The sequence below is a fragment of the Emiliania huxleyi genome (genome assembly GCF_000372725.1).
Source record: "Emiliania huxleyi CCMP1516 unplaced genomic scaffold EMIHUscaffold_36, whole genome shotgun sequence".
In the NCBI taxonomy this organism is placed as follows: domain Eukaryota; phylum Haptophyta; order Isochrysidales; family Noelaerhabdaceae; genus Emiliania; species Emiliania huxleyi.
The window spans coordinates 374,906-392,046 of record NW_005199274.1 but is presented as its reverse complement, the minus strand read 5'-3'; the positions used below and the strand labels follow the sequence as shown (position 1 = coordinate 392,046).

The window sequence follows — 17,141 nt, the reverse complement described above, 5'->3', positions numbered from 1 at the left end:
GCGGCCCACACGGTGGGAGGGATGACGACCGTACGACTGTAACGCTACGTATATCTCTTAACAATCACTATGTTCGCGCTGCTGCAGCGGTGCTTCGGATCGCGTCGAGCACTGTGCCTGTATCGTGCATGAGCACAGCCTCGAACGTACTGAGGTCGGCTATCCCGAGTTCGTTGAGCATGCGCTCCAGCACAATGCTGAGCTGCGGGTGCCATGTGTCGACGTGTCCAAGGGAACGGACGTCGCCGAAAGTCCTTGTTCACGCCGAAAAGTCGTTAGGTATGTTGTTGGCAAAACAAGACACAGAGCTCACACAGAATCACAGCGGGAGGAAAGCGGCGAGTCGCAACTCCTGGGGTCCTTGTGGCGGGCCACCCTGTCCAGAGAGGCATGGATGCCAATCTAGGGTCTCTCGACCGAGTCGCTCCCGGTGGTGGCAAGGTTGAGCAACCAAGCGACGGAGATGGTGCGCAATGGTGCGGGGGTACGGGTGTTCCAGGGGGTCACGACACGCACCGACCCTTCACGAGCCGAAAGGCTGTGCCCGGGGAAGGCACAGTAATCCGGCACGTGTTGGGCGCCCCATTCCGTTTGGCGGCTAGGTCGGCTCAGGGCCCCGTCCACTTCCCTCCCACTTGGCGCGTGATGATGAGGAGATGCCACCCAGGCCAGCCAGGGCAGGGGCGGGGGGCGAGGGCGGAGGGCGGGATGGGCACTAAGCGGGAGGGAGCGGACGGAGTGGAACGCACAGGTGGGTGGGGGATGGCGAACGCGGAGTGGTTCTTCCTCGCACGACACTGGGCACGCGCCAGTCCCGTGCCCAGTGTATAATAAATAAATAGAGCAGACAACCCCTGGTGTGGGATTTAGGGCAGCAGCAACCCGACGGGCAGACCCCGCCCCGCTCGGAGGGCGTGCACCACACAGCACACAGACAATCTAGACACTGCGCGACTCCTCGGGATTTCTGGGGAGTTGGGACGTGTGCGTGCGTGCGTACGTGTGTGTGTGTGTGTGTGCGTGCGTGTGTGTGCGTGTGCGTGTGTGTGTGCCTGTCAGCAGTTCACCTATACGGGTATGTTCGTAAGAGCTCCCTTGGAGCACTTGGAGTGCAGTCATTAGCCTCACATCCAGGGAACCAGCCTGAAAATTCTTCCACGGGAGTCGGCTCAGGGTTCCGGCTCCTAGCCAGATAGGGGGTCTGTTCCCCACGGTGACACCCTATGCAATAGGTAGGTAGGTCCGGTTTTGACCGCCCCAGAGGGCCCTGCAACAGGTAGGTAGCCCCTGTTTTCGTCTTTTTTCGCTTCGCTGCGCGGCCTGGGGGTAGGTAGGTAGGTAGGTAGGGCGTTTTGGCGCGAGTCATGCGCAGACCCCCTATCTGGCTAGGAGCCGGAACCCCAGGCGTGCCAATCGAGCCGAGAATTCCGTGGTCGGTCCATGCACCTCGTGGCGCGGACCCTCCTCGCCGGCTCCTGCGACGCCGAGAGCCCGCTCTTCAAGCTCGATGGGCAGGCGGACCTGCTCGGCCGCATCTGGCGGTACGTGATCCTTGCGTGGGCGCACGAGCTTCTCGAGGAGCGAATCTCCACGCAATCGGGCGGTGCTGACGACATCGCCTTTGCGCACGTCGACAACGTCTCCTTCCCTCAGCCCAAGGGCCGCAACGTCAACATGATGCCCTTCGTGCTCGGTGACCGCACGACCCTGCCCGAGGAGCTGCACGATTACTGGCCCATGATTGCGACGTGCCTCGAGACGCTGCCCGACGAGGAGCTCCTCCGCGTGGGCTACCTGACCGTCCACGAGAGCGAAGTGCGTGCGGGCGCATCGCAGCGCCGCGGCGGCCTACACACCGAGGGGTTCGTGCGCGAGGCGTGCGACGCGTCGGGCGGCGGCGGCGGCGGCCGCTGCCTCCACGCTCCGCACTGGCACCGCTGGGGCCAGGGCCGCGCGATGGACCACGGCAGGTTCGAGGGCGGCATCTTTCTCGCGTCGACGCTCTCCGACACGACGCAGCTCTACAACGTGCGCGTGCCGCCGACCCTCGTCGGCCGCGGCGGCGACTTGGATCACCTCCGCCCGACGCTCGAACGCTCCTGGCCAGGGGCTGGGCAGCCGCGGCAGCTGGGGCCAAAGGGCGGCGCCGCCGGCAACGCGCACGAAGTGCAGCCTCCCTGGCCGGCCAGGCCGGCCCGCCACCCGATCCAGCCTCAGGCGTCGCAACTCTTCTGGCTAACGGACTCCACGCCGCACGAGTCGCTGCCTCTCGCCACGGGCGCGCGCCGCCAGTTCTTCCGCCTGGTCACCTCGGCAGTCGACGTCTGGTACGCGGCGCACGCGTCGCCCAACCCCCTCGGCGTGCTGCCCGCGTGCAAGGTCGTCAGCCACGATAAGTTCACCGGCAAGGCACCTCTGTTTACCGGAAAGGCACCTCCGGCAGAGCCCGCGGCGGCGGCACCCACAGCAGCGGCAGCGGCACCCACAGCGACGGCGCCCTCTGCGCAGGTCCATCTGCGCAACGCGTTCCGTGCGCTGCAGGCCGCGACGCAGCAGGCGGTGGCGGAGGCGGCAGCGGAGGCGGCGGCCGAGGCGGCGGGAAGGCAGGCGCCGAATGAAGAGGTCTGCGCCGCGCAGCCGCCGCGCCAGCTCACAGATTTGCCTTCGGAGCTGCTCGAGGCCGTGCTGGGCTCGCTTCTCGAAGACCTGACGTGCGAGCGGGCGCTCGCGCGGCTCGGCCGCTGCTGCAAGGCCTTGCGCTCCCTAGTCGCCTCCGCGGAGTGGCGCCTGTCTACCGCCACCGGCCGTGCGCTCGGCGTCGCCGCCGTGCGCTCGTACGAGCAGCTGGCGGTGCTGCAGGTCTGCGCGTCCCTCGGCACCACGTGCGTCTACTTCCAGGACGCGGGCGCCGCCTTCCGGCCCGGCTCGTCGCTGTGTCGCGTCGACTCGTTTGCGGATTTGCTCCGCCGCCACCCGCGCCTACTCCTTCGCGTCGACGCGCACGCCGGCGCGCGGGCGCCGCCCCACTTTGCGGGCGGCTTCTCCCTCGAGCGCGCGCGCGCTGTGGGCGAGGCTCTGCTGCAGCGAGGGGCCGACATGGAGCGGGTCAGCCTCCACGGCTGGGGCAAGCGCGTCGCCGAGCGGGCGCTCTGGGCGTCGGGATGCTACGAGTCTCGACGCGCCGAGGTCTACTTCGAGCTCGACGGTGTCGAGCTCCCTGCGCGGCCCGCCCACTACGAGGGCGCCGGCGTGGCGGAGCGGACATACCTTGAGAGGTGCCGGACGAGGGAGGACGACGCGACGGAAGGGCCGCGCGGTCAGCCAGCGCGGTAGACGAGTTGTTGCGCATCCGAGTACTGGAGTAGAGTAGAGTTGTTCGGTAGCTCGGCCCTCTGCTCGCTGTGATGGTCTGTGGAACGACGGTTTGGACGCGTGTCGGTGTCGCACCCCGCATCGACGCATGCTGCACACGCGGTCTAACGTACGTGCATCGAAACGTGTGAACAGCAGTACTGCGTGTGTACGAAAACAGAAATTGCGCTGAAGCTGTAGCTGATGACTGCACAGTGCACTCCATGGACCATGCAAATCCACAAGAATGAAGAAATTGCCTCAAATTGGAGCTGCGGCTCTGTGTGTACTGTCTGTGATGCGTGAGGGTTAGGAACCGACGGCCGGCAGCGAGTTATGCTCTGCATCGCGCTAGCGTATGCCTCTACGCCTGGTCGACTTCCGCCAGCTCCGTCTCCCCCTGAGGCTCCGCCACGGGAGCGGCGGCAAAGGCAGCGTTGAACCCCACACCCTCTTTCTTGGCGAAGAAGTCGACGTAAGCAAGGACGCCGTTGACAAGGCAGACAGCAACAAAGAGCATGTGGACCTCCCAGAGAGTCGCGCGGTAATTAGGGATTCCGTGCTGCGTACACTTGAGCGCAGTCGCGTCGTCATCCTCGGTCACCTGCGGCAGGCATGATTGCTCGATTTTTGGACCAGACAGGGTAGGGCACGCTGCGCCTAATGCTAGCTCACCATGCTCACACAGGGCCGCATCGGCTGCGCCACGCTTGCGTTCCAGTGGCACGGCCACATTCCATCGGGGAGTTCGGCTTGGCCGTAACCCGGGTACTCGCAGTCTGTCTGGGTGAGGTGAAGGTAGCAGACGTAGGCATTGGAAGGAGGGGACCACAATTTCCTGTATGGCGGCAGGTAATTGGGCTTGAGGTAGCCGACCTGCGGCGTTGCGGACACGCTGAGTCCGGGGTAGCCGCTCTCGCAGAGAAGTGGGGCGGGGAGGAGGCATCTACGTGGGGAGGAGGCATCTACGCGGGTCCACAATTGAGACCACTAGGAGCACGAACAGGCAACCAATCGCACCCAGCGAAATCCAGTCGTTGGCGTCTCGCTTCCTCCGGAAGCTGATGGCCCACTCGAGCAAAATGAGGAGAGTGCCTCCCACAGCTATCGCGATGCCCAACACAATGCCTTGATTGTGCCACCATTTTATTTGCCCTAACGCACAGTCAGCAGCCGAGGTCAGCAGCTGCGTGCGCCTCCACCCCTGCGGGTCGCTGCGGGCCGACGATTGTGGACTGATCGATCGTGGCGGGCGGATTTCGGCTGGGACGTTCTACGGTTAAACCAAGAGCGTCGGCGCGGACACGAGAGACTTATAAGGGTAGATGAGCTTGCCTGAAGGGGGGGGGGCGGTGGTGCCCCGGGGCGGGCGAGTGTAATCAAGAAGGTCGGTTTGGGACGCGTCAAAGGCTCTGGCTGTTCCTCCTCACCAGTCCTCAAGCTTGTCACAGCCACCCTGCCAGCCATGCAGCGCATTTGCTCGAAGCAGCGCCTCGACGAGCTTCGGACCTCATCTCGCGACTCCCTGCCCTACCCGGTCGACGAGCCGCCTCTCGTCCAGAAGTGCCGGGCTCCGGGGTACAGCGGCGGCGAGCTCAACCTGCAGCCCTCGCTCTGGTTCATGGCTGCCATCTGCTGCTTCTCCGCCTCCGCGACCGCCTTTCTCGAGGCGTACGTGCTCAGCGCCAGCGGCCACCTCGCAGTCTTCCTGGTCGGCGGCTACGTGGTCTTCAGCAGCTACTTCGTCTGTGACTATGGTGACGCCCGCGCCGCCGCCGCCGCAGCGCTTCCTTCCCTCGCCATCTCACCGCTGCCGCACCGCCGCACCGCAGTCATGATGCGCGTCTCGACTTCGTACGCCGCCATCCCGGACGCCAAGAAGTTTTACGTCCTCTCGAACCTGGTCAAGGCGCGGCGCACCGCCGCGCGACCTGCCGCGCGCCACACGAGAGACCGCCGCGATGACCGCTCTCTCGCCCACACGCTAGGCTGCGGTGCTGCTCTCCTACACTCCGGTCGCCGCCCGCACGCTCTACCTCGGTATGGTCAACGACGAGTGGAGGACGACGTCGATCCGGAACCTGGGCGTGCTGTACGCGATCCCAGACACCGTCTCGCTGCTGCTCGTCGAGCGCATGGCCCTCACCACCCGCATCCATCACCTCTGCGTCATCGTCTTCATGGTGATCAACCTCTTCAACGACTACTCAGAACGGAACGTGTGGCGCGCGCTGGTCGTGTACGCAGTCTTCTCCACCTTCGCGTACCTCGTCAACCTCCTCCTCGCGTCGCGCTTCCTCGCGGCGCACGCCCACGCCCGCGCCAGCACTATCCGCACCCCAACACTCTGCACGAGCTTGCTTCTCCCCTTGGCCGCTCCTTGGCCACTCCCCCTACCCTCCCTCCATACCGCCTGTTCGCCCCGGCCTCCCCTCTCCCCCACCAGCCTCGCCACTGCCTGCGCGCAGGTGCACCCGAGCCTCTCCTACTGGCTCTCGGCCGGTACCGCCGGCCCTCTCGCCGCCGCTCCGCCGCCGCTGCCGGCTCACCGCGCGCCCCTCTGTCCGCAGGCGCGCTCGTCATCTACACGTCGTGCCTCGCCGCCAACTGGGCGTGGCAAGTCCACTACCTGACGGGGCTGTGGGTCGACACGCGCGCGTACTCGATCCTTGCCTACGTCGGCGTCATCCTCCTCGTCGTCTGGGATGACGTTGTCCTCGTCAAGTGGCTCGTCGGCAACCTGAGAGGCGGCGGGACTAAGAGCGCGTCCGCGCAGCAGCAGCAGCAGCAGCAGCAGAAGCGCGCCTCCGGCGCCGCTCCGGCGGGCAAGGAGAAGCCGGCGTGAGGCGCCGCGGACGGGACTTCGATGTGTACCGCTGTGCTCTTGCCTTGAACTGCCTGGGCCGTGGTGTTTTTTGTGCGATGTGTTCGCTTGGCCAACCCCCAAACGCCTGTGCGTCCCTTCAGAAGCTGTGTTGCCAAGTGTACGTGTATACGTGTGCATGTGGTCATCGTGCATGTGTGCGCGGGTGCGATTTCGCTCGGTGTATTTCAAAGGTCATTAAGGTCTCGACGTTTTTTACGACAGGCGAAGCCGCGAGAAAGCAGAAACGAAGGGGGTGTGACGAAATTGCAAATTCTCGCGGACTCGGGCCTCGGGCGGGGGGGGGGGGGGGGGGTCTTCTGTCCAGCGAGATCGACGACGGGGCCCGGGGCCTGAGGGTTGTACTGCGTACGCCGCTCGCTCGCAAGCGACCCCACCTATCTGGTCACGACAACCCAAAAGCTCGCCAAAGCGCCCGCCGCGAGCGTCCCTCCCGCCTGTGTCGCGTGCGAGAGACACAATGGTGCCTGCCCGCACGCTGGTGCTCGCCACGTTGTGCGCTGTGATGCTCATTGCGCACCACCGCCGCCTCCGCCGCGAGACGGGCGCCCACAGCGATGCCGCCGCCTCCGGCCAGTCTCACCTCGCCGGCCGCCCCTCGGCGCGGCTGCTTCGGTGCCCGTCAGGCAGCTACCAGAGCGAAGATGCACACCGGCGGGCGAGCCGTGCGCTCGCAGCGCATTGGGACAGCTTGCTGCGAGCCGGCTACCAGTCCCGTGCGCCGCCGCTCTCCGAGCCGAGCGGGCGGGCGCAGGCGCGCGGATTTGTGGTGTTTGAGGACCCAGAATGGCCTCGGCGGAGGGAGTGTGCAGCGATGTGGGGGCGCAATCAGCCGCGGCGGCGCGCCCGGCCCCGCGTGAGGCTGGTCGTCGCCGAGCCCCCCGGGACTTGCGAGCCGAACGGCACCCAGTGCGACAAGTGGCGTATCTCGCAGAGGCACCAGTTCGTGTGGTGAGCCTCCGCACGCCTTGTTCGCCACCGCTGCCGCCGCCGCCATGACTCACGCACCCCACCTGGCGGTGCGCCCGCCCCGCCCTGCCACCTCCTTTGCCTTCAGGCACCACGTCTGGAAGGCGGGGACGACTTCCCTCTCGCCGTACCTCTCATGCAACCTCGAGGCGCTGCCGGTGCCGCGGCTGCTCCACCGGCTGCCTGGCCGCCCGCCTGGCTACCTGCATGTCGGCTCCGCGCGCGAGCCGCTCTCGCGCTTCCTCTCGGGCTTCCAGGAGGTGTATGCGCGCGCGCTCGCCTCCGAGCATAGCCGCTGCCGCGCATTCGGCGTGCCGTGGTTGAGGCTCGCGCTGCGCGCGGGCGGTGCGGACGGCGCGGGAGGCGGCTGCCCCATAGACCGCCTCTCACCCGCAGACGTTGCGCGGGTGCTGCGCCAGTTCGTGGCGGACGTCGGTTGCGGCGTGCGCTTCGCCAACGGGGAGCACCTTTTGTCGCAATCCCTCTTTCTTGGCGGCAACGCCTCGGCGCCCTCGCCGGTGGACATGCTGCTTCGCCTGGAGTCGCTGCCGCGCGACATCGCCGCGCTGCGGCGGCGGGTAGGTCACGCGGCGCCCGAGCTGTGCCCGCTCGGGAGGGAGAGGGCGCAGGCGGCCAAGCCGCCACAGGTGCCGTCGCAGCGCGAGCTGCGGGCGGTGCTGACGGCAGACGGCGCGCTCATGCAGGCCGTGTGCGACCTTCTGATGACGGACTTCCTCTGCCTGGGGTACCCGCTGCCCCAGGGCTGCGCCGTCGGCGGCACCCGCCGAGGTCGCCAAGGTCGGGCCGCGGAGAATGGGTGATCGCCCGTGCCACTGCTCGACTGCCTTTTGTGGTTCTCTTCTTTTTCTCCTCCCCCCTACACGTAAAGAAAGAAAGAAAGGGACACACCAAATAAGGAGAGCTCTGAGAGAGAGAGATTTAGAAGCCAACCAGAAATGTGTGACACACAGTGATTTCGGCTCGGCAGCTTGTCGACTACCGGCCGGAGCCGGAGTCGTGGCGAGTCGGAACCGTAGCCGAGATAAATAAAAACGGACACCTCTCTACTGTGAGATGGGTAAAAAGGAACAGGCCCCCGCCCTTGCGATCTTTGTGCAGGGTTCTTTGTGGGTGTGGTCGGCGACTAGCCGGGGTCGTCCTCCCGATGGGGGACTAGCACTAGCCGTCTTCCACATGGTCCCTCGGGTCCCTGCTGCTCCTAATCTCTTCGTACATCCTCCTGCTGATCTCCGCAAAGTCCTGCTCCCTCCCTCGTCTCACCCTGCGCGTCTGCTCCGCCTCACCGTCTTCTGCCCTGCGTCGTCTGGCGACGGGTCCTCCATAGTCGGTCGAAGTCGCCGCCCTCCTCGTGCCTCTTCCCAACGTTCCCTCGGCGGCCGATGCCGTCTGCTCCGGCTCCCCAGTCCCCGGGTCTGCCCTGCTCTCGTCTGCACTAGCTTCTGCTTCGTCATCACTGGCGCCTCTCCTCTTCTTTCTCCCCTTCTTGTATGCTTTGTACATCGCGTCGATTCCTTTTCGCGTGAGCACCAGCCTGAAGCCCGCCCAGCATCTGAACCGCTCCCTAAGTCGAAGGAGCATCATCAGTCTCACCCACTTTGCTCTCTGCCCACCGTCTCCGCTCCCTCCCGCTTGAGCCGCCGTCGCGGCCCTCGTTCGTCCCACTGGCTGTTGGCCTGTTCCCACGTTACCTCCATTATCCCTCCTCCTCCGCGACTCCCTCAAGGCCGGCCGAGCCTCCTTCCACCCAGCGAAGAGCTTCCTCAGCCACTCGATGTGTTCCTCTCTCTTCATTATGCGCGCCGTAGCCTCATCATTGAGCTGGATCCACCTCTGCACCGCTCCCGTCGCCGCCTCGGCCACGACTTGCAAGTTCCTCGTGACCCCGGCGCCAAGGTCCCTCCGACTCTTCTCCGGGAGATCATCTACCAGCGCCGGCAACACCCCCCCGACGGCTGGTGCTAGTGCATCGTACCCGTCCTCATCCAGCACCCTATAGCGTGAGCCCTTCAGCGCAGCGACATGCGCTATTCTCAGCGTCTTCAGCGTATCCTTGGAGTCGGGTGCCGCCTGCGCTACTTTGCTGATCGCCGTCCCCGTCTGCGCTCGCGCTACTCTGAGGAACCATCTGGCCTGCTCCCTATTCCCCGGGCAGGCGCCGCTAAGCAAGTGCGCCATTGTCGCTCTAGGCGGGTTCTCATCTTCCTCGGTCCATTGCTGCGCGGCTTTCCGCACGATCGGGCACAGCGGGTCCCGCTTTAGTGCCGCCCTCCTCGCCGCGTCCCTCGCGGCCTTACATACGAGGCAGCCCCTGAGTTCGCTCCTCGTGGCGGCGCCCGGGGTCTCTCTCCCCGCCTCTCCCCGCATGATCCTCTCGTGGTGCGCTCCGTGTGGCACCCCCGTAGCCGAGATGGTCGTCGAGGGTGTCGAATATGTCATTCGCCTCGCTAGTAGAGCCGGTGCCGCATGAGTCTTGGTCGGAGGAGGAGTCGTCGGAGGAGCGGTCGGACCGCTCGCGCTTGTCGCGCCTGATGCGCTCTGCGAGGCCGAGGGGGCCGGGGTCGTAGTTGTCGTGCTCGAGCGTCGGGTAGGTAGCGCGCCTTGCGACCTTGTCGGCCGTGCTGCCGTCCCAGTAGAAGGTATACCAGTCGCCGCGAGGGTAGAACCAAGCGGTGACCAACCTGTACCGTTCGAGAGCGGCCGCCTGAGCGGCCTGAGCGGCCGCCTGAGCAGCCGCCTCTGCAGCGGCTGTCGCCGCCGCAGCCTTCTGCGCCGCCGCCTGTGCGGCCTTGGAGCGCTGCCTTGTTTTGCCTTCTTCTTGGTGCCCTTCGAGGTGTCATCAAGTGACTGGCTGGCCCGCCAGAGGTCGTGCTCTCTCTCTTTCTTGAGCTCTGTGAACACCGGCCGGAGAGAATTTCTTTCCTTCACGATTTCTGCGAAGAAACGTGCAAACACTCGGTGGCAAAATACCAAAGGAGTTTAGACCCAGTCGCGGAAGAATTGAACTTTACAACAACAATAAACCTAGAGGACAACACAGGCTCGACACAGGTAAAAGAAAGAAAGAAAGAAAACAGACAACCCAAGGGAGGGATGGATACAGGTCGGACGGCGCGTGCTGGCGAGCGGTTTTCTCGTGCCTTGCCATGGGCGTCCACACGCACAGAATGCCCTTCGACCCGCCCACCTTCACACGGCTGCTGCCGACTGGCTGCTCCCTCGGGCAGCGGCTCGAGTACCACGCGTCCCTGTCGTCCACTATGACCGCCACACGCGAGCTGGTTGGCTCCGAGGGCGGCGCGTCCCTCCACGGGGCCGTCGTACTTGCAGACGAGCAGACCGCGGGACTTGGGCGGCGCGGCCGCTCGTGGGACGCGGAGGCGTGCTGCTCCCTCCTCTTTTCGCTCGTGTGGGCGCCCGCAGCCGCCGGCCCGCCCGCGTTTCCCGAGCTGGTGAGGCTCAATCTTGCCGCGCCGCTCGCCGTCGCCGGCGCCTGCTCATTGGTGGGCGTCTCCTCGGGCCTGGTCAAGTGGCCCAACGACGTGTGGGCCGGCGTGCCGCCCAAGAAGCTGTCTGGCGTGCTGCTCGACTACGACGGCCGCGAGGCGGCGGTGCTCGGCGTCGGGGTGAACGTGCTTCAAGACATGTCGCTGCACCCGGCAGCGACGTCGGTCGCGACCCTGCTGGCTGCGCAGACGCCGTCCCCGCCCGGTCGGGAGGCCGAGCCGGGATGGGCCGGCGCGCTGGAGCCGTCGTCTCCGCTCGCGCCGCCCGCGTCGCTGCGCGAGCGGCTGCTCGCCTCGTTTTGCGGCGAGCTCGAGCGGCTGATGCGGATGGAGACGGCGCAGGTGGTGGCCGAGCACCGCCGCCGCGACCTGCTGCGCGGCCAGACCGTGCGTGTTCACCACCGCACCCGCGAGGAGCACGACCCGCGCGACTACGACGCGGTCGCCGGGCCAGGGTCGGCCAGGACGCCCGTATTCTTTTCGACGCGGTTTTTCTTTTATCAGGTCGCCGCTGGGGTTGGCGAGGACGGGGCGCTGCGCGTGAGGCGAGTCGGTGAGCCCGCCGGCAGGGAGGTGGCGCTGGCCGCGGAGGAGGTGTCCATCAGTCCGCTCGGCCCGGCGAGCTAGCTCGGGAGGCGCGCATGTGTGGATCTGCCATGCCACGGGGACTCGGCGGCGGGGATGCGCGGGGACTGGGAGGTGCGTCGGAGGAAGGCGCGCATGTGTGTGGATCCCGGCAGTGGATGTGCGCGCATGTGCACCGCGCATGTAGGCATGTGCATGTAGTACCCGCCTTTGGCGTTGGCAACATCAGATGTCGGAGGTCTTCTCGTCTTCCACACACGACACCACACACAAAAAGCCGTCGTATAGGCGTATTCGTGTGCGCGGAGCGTGGAGGGTGGAGGCTGGACGGCCCCTTCCGCCGTGACGCGTGAGGATTGAAGTCTGGGTCAGCTGTCCGCCGTCTTGTCCTTCTTCCCCCTTTTCCCGGCCTCCTTCTTGGCCGCCTTCCGCTCCGCCTTCTTTGCCGCCCGCCGCGCCTCCCGCTCGGGGCCGTCCTCCTGCCGAGCACAAGTCCAGAGAGCCTCAGCCGTCGGCGAGAGAGGCGGGGAGGGGAGAGGAGTGCGCGCCGGGGCAGTCGAGGAGCCGTCCTTGTTCTTCCCCTTCTTGGAGGCCCGCTCCTCCCCTCCCTCGTCCGCCTTGCGCTTCTTACCACGCTTCTCCGGCACCTCCACCTCGTCGCCATTTGCCACTGCCGGCATATCTCGCGACTTGCGCCGAAGCGCCTTGGTGGCAGTGCCAGCCGCCGGTGCTGCAGAGACAGCGGGTGCGGCGGCGGCGGCGGCGGCGGCGGCAGCCCTGGCAGCGACGAGCGCCTCGGCCGGCGCGCGTTTCTCCACCGCAGCGAGGCAGGACCGCAGCCCAGCCTGCAGGACGGACAGCGAGTGGGTGAGACGGGAGCACAGGTGCCGGCTGAGCGAGACGGGAGGCACCTCAATCCGCGGGCGCAGCTCGCAGCCGGGCTGCGCAAGAAAGGCCTCGAGCCCGGCCGCCGCGTCGGCGTAGGTGGCGACGGAGGTGGAGGTGAGCTTGAAGCCGGACGGTGGACGGCTGTTGTCCGATACGGTGACGCCCTCGGTCCACTCGCGCGCAGCACCGCTGTGCAGAGCTAGCATGCACCAGGTGCTCGCTGCTTGAGACTGGCTGTCACGCTACGTACGTATGGGAAGACGTCCTCGGCGCACGACAAAAAGAATTCCATCGGCAGAATTTTCGAGCCCTCGTCCGTGCCTCGCAGGCCGGTGAGATTGCTAGAGGTGGAGCAAGCTGCTCTAGCCTCACATGTCACTTCCTGTCGTCTGTTGTTTGAGTTGTGCCCTTGTTTGTGCCCTTGGCACCGTGGAGTGCTGGGGGGGGCGACAGGGAGGATGTGGCCCTAGTGTCGGTGCAGCTCTCGCAGGCGACCTTGCAGTGCTCTCGCGCGTGCTCGCCCTCCTCGCCCACCAGCGCGCACTTTCCCTTCATCTCCCTGCTGTTGCAGCCCGGCGGGTCATGGACCCCGTTGCAGGTCTGGTTGTGCTCGCAGTCGTAGTAGTCCCGATCGATGTAGGAGAAGTAGCTGGTCGGGCCAGGCACCGACGCCGACATGTTGATCTCGCCGCAGTACTGGTCGCGAATGGCGGTGTTGTAGACTGCGTGCGACTGCAGGTACCGCCGGTTCGCGCCCGGGTGGATGAACTGCCGCGCCTCATTGATCTCCTGGCGACACTTTCGCCCGCAGTAGCTCGAGTCGTGCTCGATGTACGGGCTCAGAGGGACGAGCTCCCCGTCGGCGCGGGTGTGCACCGGGAGCCGGAAGTCTTCCGCGAAGGAGAAGAAGGAGGTCACTTGCATGAACCACGCCGTTGTGACGTTGGTGGTGCAGATGTCCCACCACGGCGACTCGCGACCCGTCTCAAGGCGTCGAGCAAGGAACGTGACCTTCGCGTCCGGATATGCTGCCTGGTACTCCGCGACTTCTGCTTCCGGTGTGACCACGATGATCTCGTCGAAGGGGAGCGAGTAGCTGGCGCACGCGTCGAGGTGAGTGCACGTGTCGGGGCTGGTTTGTGCGTCGGCGAGGGCCTGACGGGCCCGAGTGAGGTTGGCCATGAACGTGTCGATGCTGCCCGTCCCAAAGTCCGTGACGACGAGCGTGAGCGACGCGCTCTCGCTCTCGGCGATACACGGCTTCGGGTAGACCGTGTCGTATGGGTCCCCGGCGCAGCAGCGCGTGGACCAGTCGCGCATGTACTTCGCGCCGTGGATGAAGCGGCACTCTTCGCAGATGTCCTGCGCCACCACGATGCTCGCCGCGTGGTTGCTCATGGTCGCGGTCTGCTTGTAGTCAAAGCTTTGCTCCGCCTGCTCTGGCGTTTCGGCGGCATCGATCGCGCCATAACCAATGTCGTACACCACCTCCGCGATCTGGACGTCGAAGGACGAGTGGAGGACCGTCTCCCACTCATTGACGTCGAAGGAGTCCAGCACCGACCGCAGGAGAGGAGCGGACAGGTTGTACAGCGAGTTGCCGTTGAGGTGGTTCAAGAGCGGGCGCTTGATGTGATCGTGCAGAGGCTTCCACTTGTACCCGCTGTACCGCGAGCCGGCGACGGAGAAGGGGCGCAGGGCCTCCTTCGCATCGACGAGGTCGTCGAGCCAGTCGCGGGCCAGGGGTATGGTGTCGGACTCCATCATGTAGAGGACCTCCACGCCAGCCGTGTCGTAGTACTGCAGCATCTTGTAGAACTGGAGGTTCGGCCCCAGGTTCCACGTCACGTCGCGTGCGCCGCTCGAGGGCCGGTAGATGTCCTGCGCCTCCGTCAGGTTGGCCCCCAGTAGGTAGATCGAGTCGAAGCAGGACCTGCGACGCGGGCAGATTCGCACGAGTGAGCCGGGTGCGCGGTGGGCGAGCTTGGGGGGGCGGGCCCGCACCTCCAGGGTCGATCGGTCACGTTTTGGAGGAAGGTGTCCACGGTGGCGCGCACAGAGAGAGTCTTGCTGTCGTCTCCAGAGATGTTGCGAGAGAGGTAAAGGACCAGGTCGACGCTCTCGCTCAGCCGCCGGCTCTGGTTGCACGGCGGAAGGGTGTCCCATCGATCGAAGGAGTCGAGCAGGCTGCTGACGTCAGCTAGAGAGAATGATCGCACCAGCGGGAACGCGGGCGACTTGCCGGCGATGATTGCGTCGCCTGCCGCCTTGCCCGCCGCATCCGCCGCATCGGATGACAAGCCGTCGTCGAGCGCCTTCTGAGCCGCCTTACCGGCAGCATCTCCTGCAGCAGCCGCCACTTCGGGGCTCTTACCGGCGATGATCGCGTCGCCCGCAGACCCACCTGCCGCCTCGGCAGCATCCCGCGACAGGCCATCGTCGAGCGCCTTCTGGGCCGCCTCGCCGGCAGCCTCCCCCGCGGCGGCTGCCTCCTCGGGCGACTTTCCCGCAAGAATGGCCTCGCTTGCAGCCTCGCCTGCAGCTCTGGCCGCATCCGGCGACAGGCCATCGTCGAGCGCCTTCTGGGCCGCCTTGCCCGCCGCCTCGCCAGCCGCAGCTGCCTCCTCGGGCGACTTGCCGGCGATGATCGCACCGACTGCTGCCTCTCCCGCTGCAGCCGCAGCCTCGGGCGAGAGGCCGTCGTCGAGCGCCTTTTGCGTGGCCGCAGCAGCTGCAGCCCCCGCCTCGAAGGCCTCGGCGGGGCTCTTGCCGTCCATGATAGCCTCGCCCGCCGCATCACCCGCGGCCGCAGCTGCCTCAGGCGAGAGGTCGGCGTCAAGAGCCGCCTGAGCCGCCTTGCCCGCCGCCTCGCCGGCCGCAGCTGCCTCCGCGGGCGACTTGCCGGCGATGATTGCGTCGCCTGCCGCCTTGCCCGCCGCATCCGCCGCATCCGCCGCATCGGGTGACAAGCCGTCGTCAAGCGCCTTCTGAGCCGCCTTACCGGCAGCATCTCCTGCAGCAGCCGCCACTTCGGGGCTCTTACCGGCGATGATCGCGTCGCCCGCAGACTCACCTGCCGCCTCGGCAGCATCCCGCGGCAGGCCATCGTCGAGCGCCTTCTGGGCCGCCTCGCCGGCAGCCTCGCCTGCCTCCTCGGGCGACTTTCCCGCAAGAATGGCCTCGCTTGCAGCCTCGCTTGCAGCTCTGGCCGCATCCGGCGACAGGCCATCGTCGAGCGCCTTCTGGGCCGCCTTGCCCGCCGCCTCGCCAGCCGCAGCTGCCTCCTCGGGCGACTTGCCGGCGATGATCGCACCGACTGCCGCTTTTCCCGCAGCGGCGGCGGCATCGGGCGACAAGCCGTCGTCGAGCGCGGGCAACATAACCGCTAGGGGGAAGCCGTCGACTTTTGCCAGAGCATTTGCGACCTCCTCAAAGGCATCCGCGTCGGTGAGAGAGGTTTTGACGTTGTCGACCACGACTGTGACCTGCGTACACATTGCGAGTGTGTGCGCGTGTGCAATCTCGGCCTCCCAGGCATCTCCTCCCGTGTTCTTGTGTCGGCGCTCTAGCGGTTGGCCAAGCTAGGCGGCCACCTGTGCACTGATCCCCAGGTTTGCGGCAGACACGATCTCCGTCTCGTCAACACAGTCGCTGCTTGTGTTTTGCCTGACCACCAGCACCGAAGTGTCTGCGACGGGTTGTGCCACCGCCTCAAATTCTGGCCCCTCGCTGTACGAGTACACGCGAGTGATGATCAGGGTGTGGGTCACGATCTCGGAGCCACAGTCAGCAGTCTGCAGGCGCCGCCCAGCCCCCAGGGGCGGCGGGCTCAGGGGCGGAGGCAGCGAGGGCGGGGGGCTCAGGGGCGGCGGCAGCGAGGGCGGGGGGCTCAGGGGCGGCGGCCCCGCAACGCTGCTCGAGTTGTACGGCAGCGAGGGCGGGGGGCTCAGGGGCGGCGGCCCCGCAACGCTGCTCGAGTTGTACGGCACAACTGTGATATTGCAGAGCGTCGTGCCGTTGCACGGCCCGCCGTTGGAGCTCTGCAGAACCTCGAGGAGGGCGTGTGAGTCAGAGGTGGTCTGTATCTCCAACTGGGTCGAGTCGCGGACGCTCATCTCAATCGTGGTGCTGGCGTTGAGCGGCTCGGGAGTGGCGTCCGAGACGGCCGCGTAGATGGCATCGGCAAACGACTTGGAGGATACCGATCCGTTACTGGCATTGCACGCCGGAGAGAAAGAACCCTGACAGTCATACTCGGCGACAACCTTCAGAGGCGGCGGCGAGGGCGGCGGCGGCGGCGGCGGCGATTTCGGAGACTCTGACGGTGGCGGCGGCGGCATGCCTGGTGAGGGTCTGCTGTCCACGCAGCAGCCGTGACAATCGCAGCCGAGATGTACGATGAGATCCTCGCACGATAGCAGACCTCGCAGCTGCAGGCAGGTTGACGCGCCGCATGAGAAGTCGCAGGAGGGTGGCAGTGACGGCGGCGACGGCTCCGGCTCCGGTGGTGGCGATGTTGGGGTCGAACTGAGCGCGATAGTGTCGAAGCGCAGCTCGCCAGATTGGTGCACGACGCGTACACCCAGCGGCTGGGCAAGGCTAGTCAAGTCGTTGAGGCCGAGCGCTTGGGTGGCGTCACGCACCTGCACCTCGACTGCGGCGAGTTGCGATTCACTCACGTCCGTGCGCGGCATCGCCGATATGGTCTCTTCGGCGCAGCTGTCGGCCCGTCTCCGGCTGCTCAAGACGCTGTGCGTGTCTGCTACCCCATGCTGCCGCCAAACAGGGGAGGGGAGCATACTCAGCAGCGGGTAGATCGTCGCGTGCATTTCCGAAGACGGTCGCACACGGACGGCCGAGAGTTTACCTGTAGGAGCTCGTAATGAGTCGGGCCGAGAGTTTAATGGGACGACCGCGTTGCAGTCTTCGATTTTTTCTAT

The 17,141-nt window shown here is 66.2% G+C and overlaps 3 protein-coding genes across 3 annotated transcripts; 2 read left to right on the top strand and 1 right to left on the bottom strand.

Moving 5' to 3' along the window:
- Positions 1-4,763: 4,763 nt before the first annotated feature.
- EMIHUDRAFT_355256 (hypothetical protein) lies at positions 4,764-6,423 on the top strand. Its single transcript, XM_005772380.1, has 5 exons — positions 4,764-5,108; positions 5,184-5,260; positions 5,340-5,654; positions 5,820-5,853; positions 5,922-6,423. The coding sequence occupies exons 1-5, from the start codon at positions 4,817-4,819 to the stop codon at positions 6,194-6,196; spliced, it is 993 nt and encodes a 330-aa protein (XP_005772437.1). The 5' UTR covers positions 4,764-4,816; the 3' UTR covers positions 6,197-6,423.
- A 1,960-nt stretch (positions 6,424-8,383) lies between these two features.
- On the bottom strand, positions 8,384-9,400 carry EMIHUDRAFT_208767 (hypothetical protein; the record flags this gene model as incomplete). Its single annotated transcript, XM_005772379.1, has 1 exon — positions 8,384-9,400. One exon carries the CDS (start codon positions 9,398-9,400, stop codon positions 8,384-8,386), a length of 1,017 nt encoding a protein of 338 aa, XP_005772436.1.
- Positions 9,401-10,381: 981 nt separating this feature from the next.
- EMIHUDRAFT_435958 (hypothetical protein) lies at positions 10,382-11,556 on the top strand. Its single transcript, XM_005772378.1, has 2 exons — positions 10,382-11,169; positions 11,233-11,556. The coding sequence occupies exons 1-2, from the start codon at positions 10,390-10,392 to the stop codon at positions 11,353-11,355; spliced, it is 903 nt and encodes a 300-aa protein (XP_005772435.1). The 5' UTR covers positions 10,382-10,389; the 3' UTR covers positions 11,356-11,556.
- The last annotated feature ends 5,585 nt before the right edge of the window (positions 11,557-17,141 follow it).